The sequence below is a fragment of the Bos indicus x Bos taurus genome, chromosome 11 (genome assembly GCF_003369695.1).
Source record: "Bos indicus x Bos taurus breed Angus x Brahman F1 hybrid chromosome 11, Bos_hybrid_MaternalHap_v2.0, whole genome shotgun sequence".
In the NCBI taxonomy this organism is placed as follows: Eukaryota; Metazoa; Chordata; class Mammalia; order Artiodactyla; family Bovidae; genus Bos; species Bos indicus x Bos taurus.
In genome coordinates, this window is record NC_040086.1 from 50163945 (window position 1) to 50184683 (window position 20739).

General features: G+C 41.4%; 1 protein-coding gene across 1 annotated transcript in view; it reads left to right on the forward strand.

Annotated features, from left to right (window-relative positions):
- Window positions 1-3220: 3220 nt before the first annotated feature.
- SUCLG1 (succinate-CoA ligase alpha subunit) overlaps window positions 3221-20739 on the forward strand; it is a 34851-nt gene continuing 17332 nt past the window's right edge. Inside the window, exons 1-5 of the mRNA XM_027555567.1 lie at window positions 3221-3377; window positions 12391-12494; window positions 16490-16606; window positions 19816-20028; window positions 20168-20225. Of these exons, the coding sequence (XP_027411368.1) occupies window positions 3281-3377; window positions 12391-12494; window positions 16490-16606; window positions 19816-20028; window positions 20168-20225 (589 nt within the window). The 5' untranslated portion in view covers window positions 3221-3280. The remainder of the gene's footprint in view (window positions 3378-12390; window positions 12495-16489; window positions 16607-19815; window positions 20029-20167; window positions 20226-20739) is intronic.

Genomic DNA, 20739 nt, shown 5'->3' on the forward strand with positions numbered 1-20739 from the left:
CCTGTTCCATATCCAGTTACTAATATTAGTAAAAATCTCACAATATCATCCTACCACGTGAAGAAGAAAGTTCCTATTTTTTAATAACTACCATTTATTGAAGGTTTACAAGGTATTAAAAACTTTACATACTAATACATTAACTGGTCATAACCCTATGATGAGTTAGGGAGTTTCATCCCCTTCTTAGTGAGAAAACCTTAGACCCAGAGGTCATATAGTCAGTGGCAGAGTTGGAATCCAGATCTGTCTGACTCCAAAATCAATCTGCATACAAAGATAAATGGTATAGATCATGTCTAATGCAGTAGCCTCTCATTAACGAGCTGTGGACTTGAGGTGGTGGTGTAGTTATTAGGAGGGTTGAAATATCTTTAGGAACATTAACCACTGTGGGTGAACTCAATAAACAATGTAAATGGTATTTCTCTTAAATGTTAAGTCAGTAAATAATGAGTTCTCTCTTTGTCCCAGGCATTGTTCTAGGTGCTGGAGAGACATCAGTTTCAAAAAACAAAAACAAAAAACCCTTTCTTTGTGGAGATGAAAATTCATTAAAATCATACCAAAGTTATATATTTCATCATCATTCATTTTAGTAATTAAATGAAATAAAAATATAAGTATTATCATGTAAAACTTTGCTCTTTAAAATGAGTATTCTGGACCTATCTGGAAACCACTGGTAATATTTAAATGATAGCAAAGACATAATCCATTACATGAGGGAGGAATTTTGGATTCTGTCAAATCCAAGCAGGGACTTGCAATATCTGGGTCACAGAGCAAATACTGGGCAATCTCAATGGGTAATCCCACTCCTACTTTATACGTATCTCTGTGTAAATTATGATGATTACTTTAAGTAAGTTAGGGTTATAATTTCATTGATGATAAAGATGAGGACTAACGATCAAGGTCAAAGGCAGGGAGGTGGGTTACTTTATTTCTTGCTAACCTTTTGACTCTAAGACTCTAGGAGGTCCCTTCTAAAGCTCTTACAGAGGAGTGAACGCTTTGTTCAAACAAGGCGAGGTCTCATTTGATCTAGAGCTTCCCTAATGGCTCAGATCCCAAGAAAGGCAATGCCAAAGAATGCTCAAACTACTGCACAATTGCACTCATCTCACACGCTAATAAAGTAATGCTCAAAATTCTCCAAGCCAGGCTTCAGCAATACATGAACCGTGAACTTCCAGATGTTCAAGCTGGTTTTAGGAAAGGCAGAGGAACCAGAGATCAAATTGCCAACATCTGCTGGATCATCGAAAAAGCAAGAGAGTTCCAGAAAACATCTATTTCTGCTTTATTGACCATGCCAAAGCCTTTGATTGTGCGGATCACAATAAACTGTGGAAAATTCTGAAAGAGATGGGAATACCAGACCACCTGACCTGCCTCTTGAGCAACCTGTATGCAGGTCAGGAAGCAACAGTTAGAACTGGACATGGAACAACAGACTGGTTCCAAATAAGAAAAGGAGTACATCAAGGCTGTATATTGTCACCCTGCTTATTTAACTTATATGCAGAGTACATCATGAGAAACGCTGGGCTGGAGGAAGCACAAGCTGGAATCAAGATTGCCAGGAGAAATATCAATAACCTCAGATATGCAGATGACACTACCCTTATTGCAGAAAGTGAAGAGGAACTAAAGAGCCTCTTGATGAAGGTGAAAGTGGAGAGTGAAAAAGTTGGCTTAAAGCCCAACATTGAGAAAACTAAGATCATGGCATCCAGTCCCATCACTTCATGGCAAATAGATGGGGAAACAGTGGAAACAGTGTCAGACTTTATTTTTTGGGCTCCAAAATCACTGCAGATGGTGATTGCAGCCATGAAATTAAAAGACGCATACTCCTTGGAAGGAAAGTTATGACCAACCTAGATAGCATATTAAAAAGCATAGATATTACTTTGTCAGCAAAGGTCCATCTAGTCAAGGCTATGGTTTTTCCAGTGGTCATGTATGGATGTGAGAGTTGGACTGTGAAGAAAGCTGAGCACCGAAGGATTGATGCTTTTGAGCTGTGGTGCTGGAGAAGACTCTTGAGAATTCCTTGGACTGCAAGGAGATCCAACCAGCCCATCCTAAAGGAGACTAGTCCTGGGTATTCATTGGAAGGACTGATGCTAAAGCTGAACTCCAGTACTTTGGCCACCTCATGCGAAGAGTTGGCTCATTGGAAAAGATTCTGATGCTGGGAGGGATTGGGGGCAGGAGGAGAGGGGGACGACAGAGGATGAGATGGCTGTATGGCATCACCTACTCGATGGGCATGAGTTTGGGTGAACTCTGGGAGTTGGTGATGGACAGGGAGGCCTGGCGTGCTGCGACTCATGGGGTCACAAAGAGTCGGACACGACTGAGTGACTGAACTGAACTGAATGGCTCAGATGGTAAAGAACGTGCCGGCAACGCCGGAGGCCTGGGTTTGATCCCTAGGTCGGGAAGATCCGCTGGAGAAGGAAATGGCTACCCATTCCAGTATTCTTGCCTGGAGAATCCCATGGGTTGGGGAGCCTGGTGGGCTACAGTCCATGGGGTCCTAAAGAGTCGAACACGACTGAGTCACTGAGTGACTAACACTCATTTGATCTTTAACTTCAGTCCTCCGGGATCTCCAGGGGAGGCACTCTATAGGCTTCATAATAGCCTGTTTAACCAAAAGCTTCATATTCCAAGAAGTTAGGTGCCAGGAAGGTAGCGTTTGGTCTTTCTCGTCACATCCTCGTCTTCACTGCACGAGTTCAGATTCATCGATGGTCCTTGCAAGGGTATCACCCTCTCCATATGGTAGATGGGGAAATGAAGGAAGTCTGCACCTTGGCCTTGGAAGGGCCTTGAAAGGTTCTGCATTGCTCTTTGCAGCTCGCTTCACTGTTTCCTCACTCCTTTTGACACCGTGCCGGTGGTTTTGACTCCCCCTTTTCTCTTTCGCTTCCCTTTCCGCAGGCCCCCACCCAAACTTCCCACAAACTGCGGCCATTGAACTACATTTCACACAATGCCCCGCGCCGACCGGCATCGGTGGGGTGTCCCCTGAGCTGCCAGTTGTAATTATTGTCGGGCCAAAGCCACGTTTCCGGGGAAAAGCCAAGTTATTGGCCACTTTTCCGTTAAGAAGCCCTTTTCTTCTCTACCTGCGAGGACCAATGTTGGGTGAAGAGGCCTCTGTGGAGGGAAATTCATACCGGCAAACGCTCTGGCCACCCGTTTCCTCCTCGCGCCTCGGCCCCCGCCAGGTTCCCCGGGGGCCTGGGAGTGTCATTGGCGGATGACCGCAGCCCTCGCTGCTGCCCGTGCCGCTGCGACCATGGCCTCTGGCAGCAGCGGCCTCGCCGCCGCCCGCCTCCTGTCCCGCGCCTTCCTCTGTGAGTCCGGCCGGGACTCTGTCCTCCAAGCCTCCGCGAGTTCCCGGCCTCATCTGGCCCGGCGCCCCGGTCCAGGCCGCGGCTGGGCCCTCCGGGGCGGGATCTCGGGGGAGGGCCCAAGCTTGGGACCCCCAGGGACGGAGGAAGCTTTACTCGATATGTGGGGCGGGGACCTGTTGGGCTGCTGGCGAGTGGGGAAGTAGAGCGACTTAGCCAGGATTCGGGTCTGGGAGACCTGCAGACGCGGTGTCTGGATCTTGCACGCCCTTGATCCTCCGGTGATGAGTGGGGGATGGGGGCGGCATTTGGACAGGTTCTCTAGGAAAGTGAGAAGTGATGTGGCCCAGGATGAAGTCTCTGGGAGGGTGAGTGGGTTGAGAAGTACGGGCAGGAAATCGGTAGGAAATTGGAGGGTCAAGCTGAGCCTTGTACAGGACGGTCCTATACTTTTAAATTGTCCTTTCCTTAGATTGTAAGGTGAATCTGCAGGAGGATGCATTTAGAGTCAGCACAGCCCAGAAAACTACAAGCTTAGTGTTGGCTAGGACCTTAACCAACTTACTTGTAGTGTCTCCGAGACCAGGCAGTTTGAATTCTTCAGTTCCTGAAAACTTAACACCCAAGATTACTAGTAACGCTGACTGTAGAAAATTCTTGCTATGTTCAAAGTCTCTGTGTTAGGTAGGTTGTGTAGGAAAAGACTTTGGAATCAGCCACATCAGAGTTTGAAGTCTGCCTGGTTCTGTACAGTGTAGGTAATAACTCTGGGGGGTGTTTTTAAATCTGTTTCTCAATTTCTGTTCACATTCCATGAAATCATTACCATATTTTAATCAATCTGAAACACTGTCCCTTGTAAGATGTACTGCTGTTCTGTCTGCCACTAACAGTGGGAAATGATTGCTAATTAAAATTGTGACACACCATTAGTTGTCAGTCTCATCCTGGTTTAAGAAATGTAGAAAAAGAAAAATTGAAAAAAAAAAAAAAAGTGCATCCTAAAAATGATGAAGTCCAGGATTCACCATGCAGAATACAGGGAACAATTTATGTAAAGCACCTTGGATGAAATAGATACTCAACCACAGTTAGTTTTTTTTCTACCTCCCCTTTTTTCTGCGTTGCTGCTAGTTCTGCTGCTGGTACTGAATATTGGATGAGATGATTCATTTCTTGAGAAAATTACATTTTAAAAGTGTATAACAATGATTGTACACTCTGTTGCTACCCTTAGCTACCAGATCACCTGAGGACAGACTTTGGCAAATTGGAAGAAGTTGGGTTTCTTTGGAAGAGTTTTCTGGAGATTTTTATTACATAATTTAAAGGATAATCAAGGATGTTTTAGGCAGAAAGAAAAAAGGAATTAGTTATATCCATGTCTTTCTTGCTTTTCTGAGTTTCTGAAAAATCCTTGCCTCAGATAGGTTTGCTGTCTTAGGAGCAGAGTCTATAGAAGAAAGTGTCTCAAAGATTAAGATCTTGAATCCACCCTTAGCAATACTTAATGATACTGTTCTCACAGAGCTTGAGCTTCTTTATTCTTTATTCCTAGTAAATACTTGGAAGTGGAATTGCTGGGTCACATGACAGTTCTGTTTTTAATATTTTAAGGAGCCTCATTTGTGTTTTCCATAGTGTCTGCACCAATAACCTGCCTAGGAAAGGCACACAAGGGTTCCCTTTCTCCAGATTCTCATCAATACTTATTGTTTTTTGTCTTTTTGGTGATAGCCACCCTGTAACAGGGTGAGGTGAAATCTCACTGTGGTTTTGATTTGTGTGTTTCTCAATTAGTGATGTTGAACACCTCTTCACGTTACCTGTTGGCCATCTGTATGTATTCTTTGGAAAAATGTATTCAAGAGCCAGTATTTTTTAACTTTAGAAGTAAGGCGTTTTGATGCCAAAAAGTGAACCGTACAGCCAAACTGGTCCCATTCCTTTGTTTGGCAAATATGGAAATAAATCCCAAATGTTTCCTCATCAGTATCAGAATGGGTACCAGAGCTCAGGTCTTCTGACTCTGCAGCATCCTTTCTACTACATGCATGCTGGATGATAGACTGAGCCTCCTTTTTGAAGTTCTGATTTTTCTTTTTCTTTGGCAACCTCACTGGTTTGTTGAGAAGGTTACTACTCTACCCAGAGGTGTCATCTGCCTTTTCCATGTATTTGCCAAGTTGTACAGTCCTGTTTCGGGAATAGGGAAGATATTTAGAAGTGTAGTTTGGAAAAGGGGACCCTCAACAGTAGTGTTTCTGATAACTAGTACCTGTTGTCATTGCATCTAAGAACCAAATCTTTATTTCAGAAATACAAAATGGCCTTGATCTAAATGTATCAATGTAGCCATGAGAAGGTGACTTGATTATCTGACCTCAAACTTGTTTTTCTGTAAAAACTTAGTTGGGGATATTAAAAGTAATTTCTCCAAATATAGGGGAAGAATATAATTTCACCAAAGGCAGGCATTTTGTTGCCATAACCCACATTTTTAAATTTTATATTAATAACATTCTTAAAATTGGGATGTCTTATAACTGATGGTATCTTACAGTAAATTGGCAGCATTTTCTTCACATTAGTTCTTAATAGCACTTCTTAAAATTGGTAGTGTTTTAGATTTGATGAAATATAGTACTTAGAGCCCATTATACTTCATCTGTAAGTGTGTACTAAATGAATATATAATTTCACATCTGAATAGTAGATTGGGGTTTAGAAGTAAGTGGCTGCTGAGCTACTCTGCTATACTTTAAGGCCCTATAGGTAGGGACCCCAATAGTCTGCATATTATAGATGCATAATACATATGATTAGTAACTATACATTTGTTAAAATCAGGAATACATACCTGAATAAATGAGCGAGCTACAAGAGCATAGTTTGAGAGAGCAGTTGGAGTGGGAGTATTTTCATGAATAGTCTCAGGCTACTGGTTAGGAGCACAGTACTGGTCACATAGCACCATCCGTGGTCACAGTCCCGTGTGGCAGCTGCTTTTGGCCACACTTGCATCCACACTGCGGCCATCTTGTGCATGGTGTAGTCATTCTGCAGGGAGAGGACTTGCATGTGGCTGGCTGATGCACATTTTTTTCAGATTACTTTGTCTCTTTCGTTCATAGCCTTTACTACAGTTGGCACTGCTGGGGTTTTGTGTTTCATTGTTTAATGTTTATATCTCAGGAAGCTTCATGTGGGCCTCAGTCTATCTTGTTACCCCAGAATCTCTAGTGTCTGGGAGAGAGCCTGGCACAATGAATATCTCAGTCTAGTCTTTTCATTCTATGTCAGTAATAAATAGCTAGTAGTGAAATCACACTTTCTCTACCCTAATTATTATGCTGCATGCTCTCTATGTTAGAAAAGTAAAGAAAGTGAAGTCGCTCAGTCGTGTCCAACTCTTTGCGACCCCATGGACAGTAGCCTGCACCAGGCTTCTCTGTCCATGGGATTTTCTAGACAAGAGTACTGGAGTGGGTTGCCATTTCCTTCTCCAGGGGATCTTCCCGACCCAGGGATCGAACCCAGGTCTCCCACATTGTAGACAGACGCTTTACTGTCTGAGCCACCAGGGAAGTCCTCTCTGTTTTATTATCTCATTTAATTCTCATGTTGCCTGTGAGGTGTGTAATGTTATCCCCCTTTTTACAGTATGGCTGCATCTTTAAAAATATTTCAGATGGTAGAAATTTACTAGTACATGTCTGCCTACTGAGTGTTTTATGTAGACATGGATTAGTATATTTACATATAAGCATATATAGGTTATGCATGAGAATGTAAAACCCTTCTGACTTATTTGATTTTAAAATATGAATTGTATGTTCTCTCTTTTTAGGAAATGATTGGCCTTTGTGCTCATGTAGGATGTGAACCCAGTTTAGGGAGGACCAGGCACTTCACTACCCAGTTTATAGGCATCATCTCCCATCAGCATCACAGCCTCGTGAGCAGCTGTTGTTGCACTTACAGAAGGGAAGACTGAGGCCAGGGGAGATCCAAAGACCTGCCTCAGGTCACCGAGTTGGTGAGCGGCAGGCCATAAATTCAAGCCCAGGCCTGTCTGATTCCTGGCTGTGCTTTGAGCTGCTCTAAGAGGCAGTCCCAAGGTTAGGTTGGCCCATTTCTGAGAACCTGGAGAGAAGGTGACTCTACCACGTTCCCTGGAGATGTCCCAAGGCCTTCACCACTGGGAAATTCTGCCTGGTGGCCGACTTCAGGCCCTCCTGCTGCCCTAATATTTAATTAAAAATACTCAGTTCCATAATATTAGTTGGGTCATTATCTTCTCATAGGTTGCTTTATGATTTGTCTGTCGCCAGTTGTGTTTCTTGTTTATGGCCTTTGTCCATTTTTCTGTTGGGCTCTCGTCCCCTCCTTCCTGTTGGCCCCTGGGTTGCTCAGGTTGCTATGATCTTCCTCCTTGCCTGTCGCATGTTATGAAACCACTCTCCTGGTGGGTCATTGCGTTTAACTCTGCCCGTGCTATGTTTTGCTTTAGGTTTTTCTTTTCTCTTGTAGTGGAATAGTCAATCCTGTAGTGGAATAGTCAATTTGTATTACATTACTGCTTCCTGGATTTCATTTGTTCAAAACAAAACAAAACAACCTGGTTAGCATGGAATTTGTACTAGATTGTAGCAGCGTTGAGGACTGCTAGTAGTATTTAGGACTGGATTTTTTATACAAATTATTGGGAAACCAGTGCATGTACAAAAATAGATATAGGATTTCTCCCCCTCTTTTCCTGGTAATGGATTGACATTTTTCTAGTTCACACAAAAAGAGATGGAACTTTTGATATTTAGTTCTGTATGTGTTTCTTTTCATAGATCCCATCTCTTGTCCCGAAATTCAAACATTTCCTGTATATGTGCTTTGTACAGCCCTGTACCATATGCCATGGGAGATGCCAGGTACAAGACATGGTCCTTATACTCATGGAATTTACAGTTAGAAGTTCTGAAGATATTTAGATGATATTAAAAGAAACTTGTGCGTGTGCGCAGTCACTCAGTCCTGTCCAACTCAGGCGTGTCCGACTCTTTGCGATCCAAGGATTGTAGCCTGTCAGGCTCCTCTGTCCTTGGAGTTTTCCAGGCAAGAATACTGGAGTGGGTTGCCATTTCCTACTCCAGGGGCTCTTCCTGACTCAGAATTTGAACACGCATCTCCTGTTTCTCCTGCATTGGCAGGCGGATTCTTTACCACTGTGCTACCTGGGAAGCCCCAAAAGAAACGTAGCCAGATATAATTTTGCTCAGAAATAATGCAGTAAAGAAAGTAACAAGATGTGTGCACCCTTTAGCCTGCAGGTGTGGTGTTTATAATTAGACAGCACATGAAAGTATTTCGTTTCCATTCTTCTTAATCTCAGATCCCCTCCAAACACCCCATTGTATTCACAAGTCACAAATGTCATGTGAAAATTCAGATTCCTCACCACAGAACATTTTATTTAAATATGAACTTACATGAATCAATGCATGTGAAATTCTCGGGAGAATGAGTACATTGACTCGTTGAAAGGTGAGAAATACTCGTCAGATGGTTTGACTAAAGTATGCCCTATGTTCTAGATTTATTTTTAGGAAATAGGGTACTGTATTGTAGAGATCAGGTTTGTATTTAAAACCAAAATATGATTAGGCCTCTTGAAGCAATGGACAAGACCATTGAAGACAGCAGAAATAGAATAAACTTAAAAAAAAAAAAAGTCATTATTTAGGACATTTGATTGAGAATTTGGATGGAGAAGAAATCAAGTAGGGAAAGAAAATGACCAGTCTGACAGGTTTAATATTTCTAGCAGCTAGTGGCTTGCACTCTCTGTCAGTCCAAAGTAGAGAACTGTGGAATTGTTGGGAGGAAAGGTGAAGAGGTATAGTAGGGGTGAGGAAAAGGAGAAGCTGCTTGCCTTGGGGAGTCTGCAGCCTGTGATTCTGAGCTTGGGTTGTCTATGGTGGGGAAGAATTAGGAAAATGACATTGTTGTTGTTCAGTCCCTAAGTCATGTCTGACTCTTTTGCGATCCCATGGACTGTAGCCTGCCAGGATCATCTGTCCATGGGATTTCCCAGGTAAGAATACTGGAGTGGGTTCTCCAAGTTTCCTTCTCCAAGGAAAATGATGTATGCAACTTAAAATTTGCTGAGATTTACTAGGAATATAAGTATATTTTGCATTATGTCCATCTGAATGCAAACAAATGGCAAAAGCAGAAGAATTTCCTTGATTCTCTGATGTCACCAGTGGTAAGATTTATCATTGATTTGATTATGATTCTGCCTTAAATAGAGCTGCCTGTCTTTACCTGTGTCATGGTGGCTTGGGGTGGCGGAAGTCTGGGGTCCTCCTTACAACTGTGGCAGTTTTGTAAAAGGCCAGTGAAGGGGGCAGATTCGTCTTCTGTTTTCTCAAATTAAAAGGCGTTTCTAATGATTATGGAACATCATGGCTTGTTGGGCAACACAAGGTTTTCCTTTGAGTTTCATAAATCCTTGATTATTCTCACTTCCTCTCATTTCAGTATGAGTGATACCTTTGTCTGGCATTTTACAGGTTTCTTGTTGGGGCAGATTGTGGTCAGAATTTCATTTCCTCATCTTTGAACATGTATTTTGGGGTTGGCTCAAAGGTGACGATAGTCTGTTGGTTCCAGCTTACCTGCAGCGTTGGTATCAGCTCATACAGTGGAAGGGGAGAGTTCATGTACCCACATGTACATGATAGATCGCCCAAGATCCACTTCTCTAGATGCTGTAGAATGATAGGGTCATCACATAGTCTGAGCAATACTAAATGGCTCCGAGGTTATCTGGGAGGTGAGCTGCTGTTCATCACACTTGCAGATGTAGTTTTTATAAGCACCAGAGATCTGGTGATGTAAATTCTTGGGCTCCATAAAGCTGATCTTAGAGATTTTGAGTAGAAGAAAAAGTAGGAGAGGGTCATGATCAGAGTTGTACTGATATTGAAGCTGTGCTTTACAAATGTAGGCTGACCTGTCCTTTCTCAAGGTGACAGGGCCACTCCTGCCTCATGGAAGGAGAAGTGAACTGCCTTTGTTAAGGTGGAGTGTAAGAGTACTTGTGGAGGACAAAACTGTACCTTCAGAAAGCAAGTGTGGGCTCCAGATATCCTCATCTTATTTGCTCTTGGAATCAGATCTTGTACTTTTCCTCACTGAAAACTGACAGATGGGCTGTGTGTTCAATATTCCAGGAGTGGGAGGGACTGTTGGGCAAGTTCTGTCAGGCATAGCAGAGGGGAGGAAAGCTGTTCTATGAGTTTTGTGGTTCTGCGTCTCCAGCTGGGACAATGGGGAACCAAGGGCAATCACTGGTGAGGGTGGGCTCTCACCAGTTCCTGTTCCCTGTCCTGGGTTCAGGTGCTTAGCTATGCTCACTGGGCCAGGACTGACCCTCAGCGCTCCCTCGGGCCCCTTGTTCAGCATAGTCTAGTCCAAGAATGCAGCTCATCTGTGTGCACACAGAATACTTCTCTCCGGGTTGGTCAGGGTGAATTCCAGGCCTCTCTCTTCCCTCGAGATACAGGGGACTCCAAAATTTAAAGTTGTTGGAAGCTGAGGTCAGTATGGGCTTCCCAGTTGGCTCAGTGGTAAAGAGTCTGCCTACTGATGCAGAGACACAGGTTTGATCCCTGGGTCAGGAAGATCCTCTGGAGGAGGGCATGGTAACCCACTTCAGTATTCTTGCCTGGGCAATCCCTCGGATAGAGGAGCCTGGTGGGCTACATGTGAGATCAGTGAAGATGAATCAAGGGGTGCTCAAAGGGCCAGAGGCAGATCAGTTGTGGAATCTGAGGTCTGAGGGCTTAGGAGGATATGAGCTGTGATTCAGGACAAAAAGCATTGAGTGGACTCTGGACAAATTTATGATGAGATAGGTGTCCTTTTCTAGACCTGACTTTCATGGGTTACCTCAGTGGTAGGTGTTAGCAATTCAAAAGGGCCAGGGTGGACCACGGAGACAGCATTTTGGGGCTCTGATGGGGATTTAGAAGATAGCCCACAATTTTTAATTCATCTGTGCTCTGCTTCCTGCTGATTTTTGAAATACAGGGAGCTGGCTCTGGGAGCTACTTAGGTTTCTCAGTTTCACTGAGGTGTAATTAACTCAGGTGAAAATAACTCAGGTGTTTTTTACATGTTTCTCCCTCATCTCCTTTTCCTATTTATTTTATTTTCCCAATTTCTTTTAGATGTGAGGTCTTGAGTCTTACATCAGAAGAGACCAAATTTAAGTAATTTTTGGATTGTTTTAGACACGTTTTATTCTATGGAAGTGCAAGTCGCTCAATCTTGTCCTACTCTTTGCGACCCCATGGACTATACAGTCCATGGAATTCTCCAGGCTAGGATACTGGAGTGGATAGCCTTCCCTTCTCCAAGGTTCTTCCCAACCCAGGGATCGAACCCAGGTCTCCTGCATTGCAGGCGGTTTCTTTACCAGCTGAGCCACAAGGGAAGCCCTTATTCTATGACTTAACATTTAATGTTAATATTATTACCAGGAAATGAGTTGCAGAGTAGTTCTTAGTAGTTCTGACAAAGCTGGCCTGTTAGCTCATCTTTTGTTTAGAGATGTTGGGCTTGAAAATGGTGGGTCAAATAGGGAAAGCATATGGCTGTTTAGTAAAGAGTATTAGAGTGATACCTCATTTTTAATTTGAGCTATTTATCTGAGCACCAGATTTCTTTCTGAGGAATAAAAATTATAAACTTAACCTCTCTTCATTCAGAAAAAGCTACAAGATTGGGGTTCTCAGTAGAAAGGGGATTCTGAAGAACAGAACAGTGTCCCTTTTTTGTTTCTTTAATCAATTTTTATATTTAATATGTCTTATTTAAAAAGTGACATTGAAAGCTGCCACCATCACGTGATAGTTCCTCTTTAGAGGATTTTTTTTGTGTCACTAGGTTAAGTCCGTAGTCCAAAAGTTTGGAAAAAATTGTAATGTGTCATATTTTCTTTACTTTTCAGTGCAACAGAATGGAATTCGGCATTGCTCTTATACAACTTCCAGGAAGCATCTCTATGTTGATAGAAATACGAAGATTATTTGCCAGGGTTTCACTGGTAAGCAGGTATGTTTATCAAGATTTTTGTTTTTTTAAATGTATATTAGAGATACAAAAACATTGAAGTATTATCCGTTTTGGGTTTTTTTTTTAATATCACAAAAGTCATAACACATGTTTGTAGCAGAAAGGGGAACACTACAGCAGTGGGGTTGTATCTCAGGAGGGGGTTAAGTGCTATAGTCAAGTAAAAATTGTATTTGTTACCCTGAAAATCCCTCCCTAGGAGTATAGTATTTTGTTGGAAACCCACGTTTCCTTTCAGCAAGTATAACACAACTGATTTTTCTCCAACATTGGAACAGGTCACTGTTTCTTTAATTAAGCACTCAGTAAGGTAGATAGACATGAACTTGAGCAAACTCCGGGAGATAGTGGAGGACAGGGCAGCCAGGCATGCTGTAGTCCATGGGGTCACAAAGAGTCAGACGTGACTTAGCGACTGAACAACAACAACAAGGTAGATGGCTTGTGTTTAGGCCTTGCTGCCTCCCTATCCTCTGCATACATCATAGAATTTGCGTAAGTTTAAATATATCTGTGATGTGATTCCACAGTAAAGTGCGACCTAAGAATCTCCGTTCTCTCCTTCCTACCATTTTACTCCGCTGGAAGTATATCCTTCTAGATACTTTTCTTACTCATACAAAACACTTACATAATAGGCGTTCTACAGAGTTCATAGGATGTGCTCTCTTTCTCTGTGTTTATGTGTATGCTGCTGCTGCTAAGTCGCTTCAGTCGTGTCCGACTCTGTGTGACCCCATAGACAGCAGCCCACCAGGCTCCCCTGTCCCTGGGATTCTCCAGGCAAGAACACTGGAGTGGGTTGCCATGTCCTTCTCCAATGCATGAAAGGGAAAAGTGAAAGTGAAGTCGCTCAGTCGTGTCCAACTCTTAGCGACCCCATGGACTGCAGCCCACCAGGCTTCTCCGTCCATGGGATTCTCCAGGCAAGAGTACTGGAGTGGGGTGCCATTGCCTTCTCCGTTTGTGTGTGTGTGTGTGTGTGTGTGTGTGTGTGTGTATTTAAAACATATTATACAATATATAATATATATCATACATATATGTCTGTTAAATAAATTCCTGAAAGTAAAATTGGGTGTCAAAGGTTCTGTATTTAAAATTGTAGCAGGTGCTACCAAGTTGCCCTTTAAAACATATGTACACATTTATAGTTCTACTATAGTAGATGCTCAGATTTTTTTTAAATATGAAGGAATGCTACCAAATTTATTAGAAGATAATCCCTAACCTTAACCCAAATTGTCCCTTCCTCAGTTATTAAGGGAGACATGGCAGAATAAAAGTGATGAATGATTTTTGTGTAATTTAAAGTTAATGATTTTTCTGTGATTAAAAGAACTATAATATTCATTCTGCAATATTTTGGTGATCTAGCATTGACAAGTTCATTCTGTAAAGACCAGATTGTAAACATTTTAGGCTTAGTAGGCCATGCAGTCTCTGTTACAACTACTCCATAGCATTGGAACAGCAAAACCAGCCACAGGTAATACGTCAGTGAGTGGACATGGTTGTATGCCAGGGAAGCTTAATTCACGAAACCAGTGGCTGGCCAGATCCCTCAGGCCATACTTTACCAACTCCTGATCTAGAGGAGGATACTCAAATATCCAAACTTCTATAACTTTTTTTTTTTAAGTACTTAAGAATTGCTTTAAACTTATCTCTTTTTTTTTTTTGAAAAATGAATTTTGATTAGAAGTTGTTTCAGGTGAAATGTCGTTCTGCTTTTTGACTTTTCTGGGCACAGAAATGTGAATTGCAGTGGACCGTTCTTCTTTTTCTCCCATTCTTCTACTATTTTTAAAAATAGCCACTGCCAACGAAGAAAGAAACAACTAAAACCTTGAAATTTTGTTCATAGATAAAATTGGTTTGCTTATTCTGAGAGCCATATATTTTATGAATACCACTTCCACATACATACCTTCTAAAGAAAGTTGATGCTTCATGCTCATGAAGTACAGTTTATCATTCTTCTGCCAATTAAAATCATATTCAGTCCCTTTTGGGGTATGTATTAATTTTATTAGCATATAATTAAATGTTTGATTGACCCAAATTCCACACATAAATTAATTATATAGAATGTTGTTTTTCTATTTGCTAAGCTTTATATGACCCTTTGACATTTTACCTGGAGGAGGGCATGGCAACCATCTCCAGTATTCTTGCTGGGAGAATCCCCATGGACAGGGGAGCCTAGTGGGCTACAGTCCATGGTGTTGCAAGTTGCAAAGAGTCAGACAAGGCTGAGCGACTAAACAGAGCACATGACATTTGAACGTCTGCCCTTTTTTAAAGAACCATTGTCTGTGCTGTAAGCACTGTTTGTAACTGTCTCTGCTTCTTAAATTAGATGATGATTGCCTAAATATTGAGATCCAAGGTTGGTTTCAAAATACATTGTTTCTCATTCACTGGGAGCCTTAATTGTTTATTTGTTGGTTAAGTTTCTGCTTCTAGAGAATGATGAAGTCTGAAATTTAGAGTTTATCTCCATAGAAAATGTAAATCTTGTCTCATTAGTTCTTTTTTTTTCCACTGTGCACATTATTGCACATGTGAATGAAGAATATTTATATTTCAGAGCAGATTCCAACAATGCCGTTTTCCCAAGGGGTGATATTTCTTGTACTGGCTGTTATGAGCCACTAAAACTATTCTTATTTTAACCATACACTGGATGGTGATAATGAGAAAAGTAACGGAAACAAGGACATTAATAGGAAATGTCATCCCTGTTCAGCACTACATTAGGACTAAAAAGTGTGACTATTTAAATTTTTTTAGCAGGTAGTATTCTAGCACAGTGCTTCTTTAACTGTCTGGAGTGAAGGCCCAGTTTGGGTGTGTGTTTTTATTTCCACTTTATTGCAGAGCAGTACTTTTTACAAAATACAGTAAGTCATAGCAATGTCATATTGCTATAAAAATTTGCAGACATTTTCACTTATTTTTTTATTAGATTTTTCTCGTTTTTTTCTTTCTTCTTTTTTGTCATTATTTCCCCCTCTTTTTGCATTTACCTCACTGCACACCCATAAGAGTCTACAGATAACACTTTGAATGGTACTGCTTTAACAAGAGCACTGGCCTGTGGTACTTTACAAAACTCCATCATTGACTTTTAGATAAGTCAGTTAATGTGCTTGGGATTAGGTTTCCTGTTTTGAAGAATAAAGACTTTGAAATCAGGAAATTTCTGAAGGGTCTCTTAAAGCCCCAATTTTTATGCTTGTAACAGAACTTGAGTAGTTGAGTCAGCATTTTTTGGTCCTCATAGAATGGCTGCGAAGATCCATTCGGTTTTCAACAACTACTTACTGAGTGCCTACTGTATGTAACTGCTTTGGGTGCCATCTCTCAGTGAACAAAGTAGATAGAAATCACTGCCTTTATGGAGTGGTGAGTAGAAGAGGGATGTGAGGACATCAGGGATTGAGGAACAGTGAGAAGGAGGTGTTCTTTTCTGATCAACACCAGGGAGTTTCTGATAACCAGCTAAATTTGAAAACAGATTGAAAAGAGACCTCCTATAAAAAACACACACACACACACAGAACAGTGATTTTGGCTCTGCAGAGACCTGTTTTGCTTCAAGGTTGAACGCTGTGTTCAGAAAGTTGATGAGGATGCTTGGAAATATGGCATTCCTACCCTGTGGCTCAGTGGTAAAGAATCTTCCGAATGCAGGAGACGTGGGTTTGATCCCTGGATTGTGAAGATTCCTGGAGAAGGGGATGATATCCCACTCCAGTATTCTTGCCTGGGAAATTCCATGGACAGAGGAGCCTGGTGCGCTATAGTCCATGGGGTTGCAAAAGAGTTGGACACAACTTAGTGACTGACTGAACAACAACAAACGACAGATACTTAACATATTTGTTTTTCTTTTCCAAGTTGCTGAAGATTGTCTTTAGGCTCCCTAGCCAGCCTTTTCTCACTAGTCTTGTGCTTTTCCTTCTCAGGGCACCTTTCATAGCCAGCAGGCACTGGAATATGGCACCAAACTAGTTGGAGGAACCACTCCAGGGAAAGGAGGCAAGACGCACCTGGGCTTACCAGTCTTTAACACTGTGAAGGAGGTAATTAATGGTACCTGAGTTTGGCAAGAAGAAAAAACCAAGGGAAGAGTTAGCACACCTTGGCTCAAGATCTTAACTGTGCCCCTTTTGGAAGAGTCACATGCCTTCTAAAATTCCAGTAACCTAGAGAAATTTGAACCATGGTAAAAACGAGTGGGTTCACTTTAGTCACGTAGGCTCAGGATGTTCTCTCTGCAGTCTGGGTCACTTTTGCTTATACGCGTACATCAGTTCTTCAGGGAAGAAGTGCCGTGGCTTGGCTTCTACCATTTCTTCTTCTGGGCTGTTAGAAGTGCGCGTGTCAGCATCCACGCTCGACCCTGTCGCTCAGTGTTAGTGGGAGCTGTGCCAGGCACTGTGCCAGGTGCTTTATCTTCATGGCCTCATTCTAGCCTCACCAGAAGCCCCCAGGTAGGGACTGTTATCATCCCTATTTTAAAGACAAGGATACGACAGGTACAGAGGTTGAGGGTCCTGTAGATAGTGTCACAGCTGATCAGTGGCAGACTTAGCCTGGCTCAGAGTAACTAGTAGTGGGTGGTGTTCCTGTGTGGATTAGAGTCCAACGGGCAACTCACAGAGGCCTGGTCTCTCCCTCAGCTTGCTGATTTCTCAATACTTTTAGAATGACTTAAGCTAAACTTTGTTACAAGGCTAATACGTGCTTATGGTACAAAGTCAGATGATATGAAGGTATGTACAGTTAAGTTTTATATGGTGTTTTCCACTTCTTGGATATTGCTTTCATAGAGAACTTATTTCACCTCAGTGTATCCTCTTTCATTCTCTTTCTACACTTAGATGAATATATACAAAAATAATAGTATTATGAAAGAAGCCATAGTATATATTCTTGGCTATTTAATTTTTAAAAAATCAAAGAAATAAACTTAGTACTTGGGATTGATGTATTGAGGTTAATAAATAAAAATGTAGCACTCCCCCTCTTCTTAAATATACTTTTAAGGCATGTTTTAAAGAATTTCATTTTTTTTTAAAAGTACAAATTTATAGATTTACTATCTTTTTGGAATACTAACTTCAAATTGAGATAATTTGAATTCTTAATGTAAATCAAGATAAAGGATAAAACAAATACTCAAATTTGGAATTTTCATTTTACTTTAAACTTGAAAATAGGGTATACTGTATATCTGTATGTGTGTTTTGAGTGTGTCATATTTTAGAGAGTAAAAAATTCATAAATTCTGTAGAATAATCATTTAAAGTTTTGCTTTGCATTTTTTAAAACTTCCTAGTTAAATTTGACTTTTGTCATGAGCCTTTTTTTTTGCTTTCCTTTAAAAAAAAAGTTTTTGTTCCTAGCAGTTCATTTATTATTCATTTTGATACAAGTAGATATGGCTTTTGGAAGATAATGTAAGTTCTTTGACAGATGCGGTTTATTTCTCACCTGTTCTGCTCTTACAAAGAGATTTCTGAGTGAGTGCAATGGTTACCTTTCATGTAGTATTACTTGCTGATGCAGATTCTGTGGTCACAGTCCAGCTTCTGAAAGTCTTTGTATCCTTAAGAGGTAGGAACCCATGGGATATATTTTCCGTAAAATACCTGCACATCTATGATCTCATTTCTGTTGGTTCCAACCTAGTTTTTTCCTTTGGTCCCCACTTCCCTGTTACCACCTTGAACAGTTTTTAAAAACAGTGATTTCAATTATTTTTAACCCTTAGCAAGTCAACATCCATTGACTTGTTCATCTGTCCCTGTCAAGATACCTCTCTTTATTAGGGGTGCAGTAGAGAAAGCTCCTCGGCCTCTGGGAACATGGGCAGTTAGTTTGGGATGATTCTCAAACACACCATCTTTTACTTCTGCCCCTTCCAGCTGTACCTGTACTTTGTGTAACTTGGTATTTGTATCCATTTAAAATCTCATGGCATAGCCTTTTAAAATGTTTTGATTTATATCTTAATTAAGCTACATTTTGACATTTATAGGGAGGTAGCCTGCTGTAGCTGAAAAGAACTGACGCTGTGGGATCAAATATACTTAGGTTTGAATCTTGGCTCTGCCACTTCTGAGCTCTGTGACCTCATGCAAGTTATTTAATATTTCTTGGCCTCTACATCTTGATTTGTAGATGGGGTAGTAAGCAGGCAGGGTTACATAGTCTTTCTCAGGGCCTCTCACAGAATAGGTGCTGCCTCTCTTGGAGAGTCAGAGACCCTGACCGTCTCTGTCTTCAAGGAGCTTCCATTATAGAAGAGTCATGGACATATGTGCAAGTGGGTGGAAGGCTACATCTGTATTGATACATGTACAAAATATATAGAAGATCACAGAGAGAACAGTGGTCACATTGGTGATCTTTAAGTGCCTTGCATTGTGAGGGGCGATGTAGCATAGACTCTTAACCTTATATGACCCATTCTTGTTCTGTGGCTATTTATGTGTGTATTTTAGTTCATTTGTAGTCAGCATGCGTTAGAGTAAAAATTAGCAGTTAGGAATAAAACCACTTCATTTTGCTTCCTCTTGATAATATTTATTCTTTGATCTGTTTTTATTTTTTTAATTTAAAAAATTTTATCTGTTTTGGCTGCACTGGGTCTTAGTCGCAGCCTGCGGACTCCGTGGTTTTGGTGCCTGGGCTCAGAGGTTGTGGCACACGGGCTTAGTTCTAGCCCCGTGGCATGTGGGATCTTAGTTCTCTGACCAGGGATTGAACCCGAGTCCCCTGCATTGGAAGGCAGATTCTTAACTACTGGGCCACCATAGAAGGTCCATGGTTTGAAAATATTTTTAAAAACATGTTTGAGAGCTGAATTCTGAGGTTTGGGGCTCACTAGTCCTTTTCTCCTGAGGATGCAGGGCCTTTCGTACTGAATGGGTGGTAAGTGCCTTGCAGAAGAACAGAAATAAACGTGGCCCAGGAATGAGGGGACCTAAACGCCAGTCAGTGCTTTCATGTGTGCTGACATGCTGCCACATTGCCTGAAGGAAGGGGAGGTCACAGAACCTTCCAGTTTCGAGGGGTGTCCCATTGGGGCGGAGAGGAGGCCACACTTAACTCTGCTGTTTTCTGACAGCAGAGTGACCTAGTTAATGGGAAGAATGAAGACATTGAGTGTCTCCTGGTGATGTCCTTTCCTGATCCCATGATATCATTAAAACCATGGTATTGAGTTTGTTTTACAAAGTGTCTGACTGAACCTATAGTAAAGTGCTTTGTATTAATGTTTCAGGCCAAAGAACAGACTGGGGCGACAGCATCTGTCATTTATGTCCCTCCTCCCTTTGCTGCTGCTGCCATTGATGAAGCTATAGAGGCGGAAGTGTCCCTGGTCGTGTGCATCACTGAAGGTATCCCGCAGCAGGACATGGTGCGGGTCAAGCACAAACTGCTGCGCCAGGGAAAGACCAGGCTGGTCGGGCCGAACTGCCCTGGAGTCATCAATGTGAGTGTACAAAACGAAACGAGCCCGATTTTAGCCTCTGAAGCCTAACTAACTTTGAGTCAGTCCAAGTATATTTGTGTGTATGATCTCGGAGTTAATATTTTTCACTTTTCTGATACTGTGAATTACTTTCCTTTAGCCTGGAGAATGCAAAATTGGCATCATGCCTGGCCATATTCACAAGAAAGGAAGAGTCGGTGAGTATGTATTTCTTATAGATTAGAAAACAAAATTTCTTGCCCCTATGCTCAAAACTCCCCAAAGAGATTTGATGGTACAAATCAAATTCACTTTAATTCATTCAACTTTAAGAGAGTTTACCTTGAAAGTTTTATAGTGAATTGATTCTGTGTCCTGAATTAATGTTTGAGGAACACTAACTCTACAGAATCAAGATATTTTTGGGTTTTTTTTAAAGATTCTTTTCCTTCTCAAGCACACTCTGGATTCTTCCATGTATTTGCATGTATCCATAATTTTTATCACTTAGTAATATTTTATTGAGTGATTATATCACAATTTATTTGTCCATTCTCCCATTGATGAACATTTCTGTTATTTCCAGGTTTGAGTCATTATGAATAAGGTTAAAGTAAACTTTTGTGTACAGGCCTTTTTGTGGGTACGTTTTCCTTTCTTTTGGGTAAAATGCACAGGTAGAATTGCTAAGTCATAGGGTCAAAGTATGTTCAACTTTTTAAGAAGTTACCA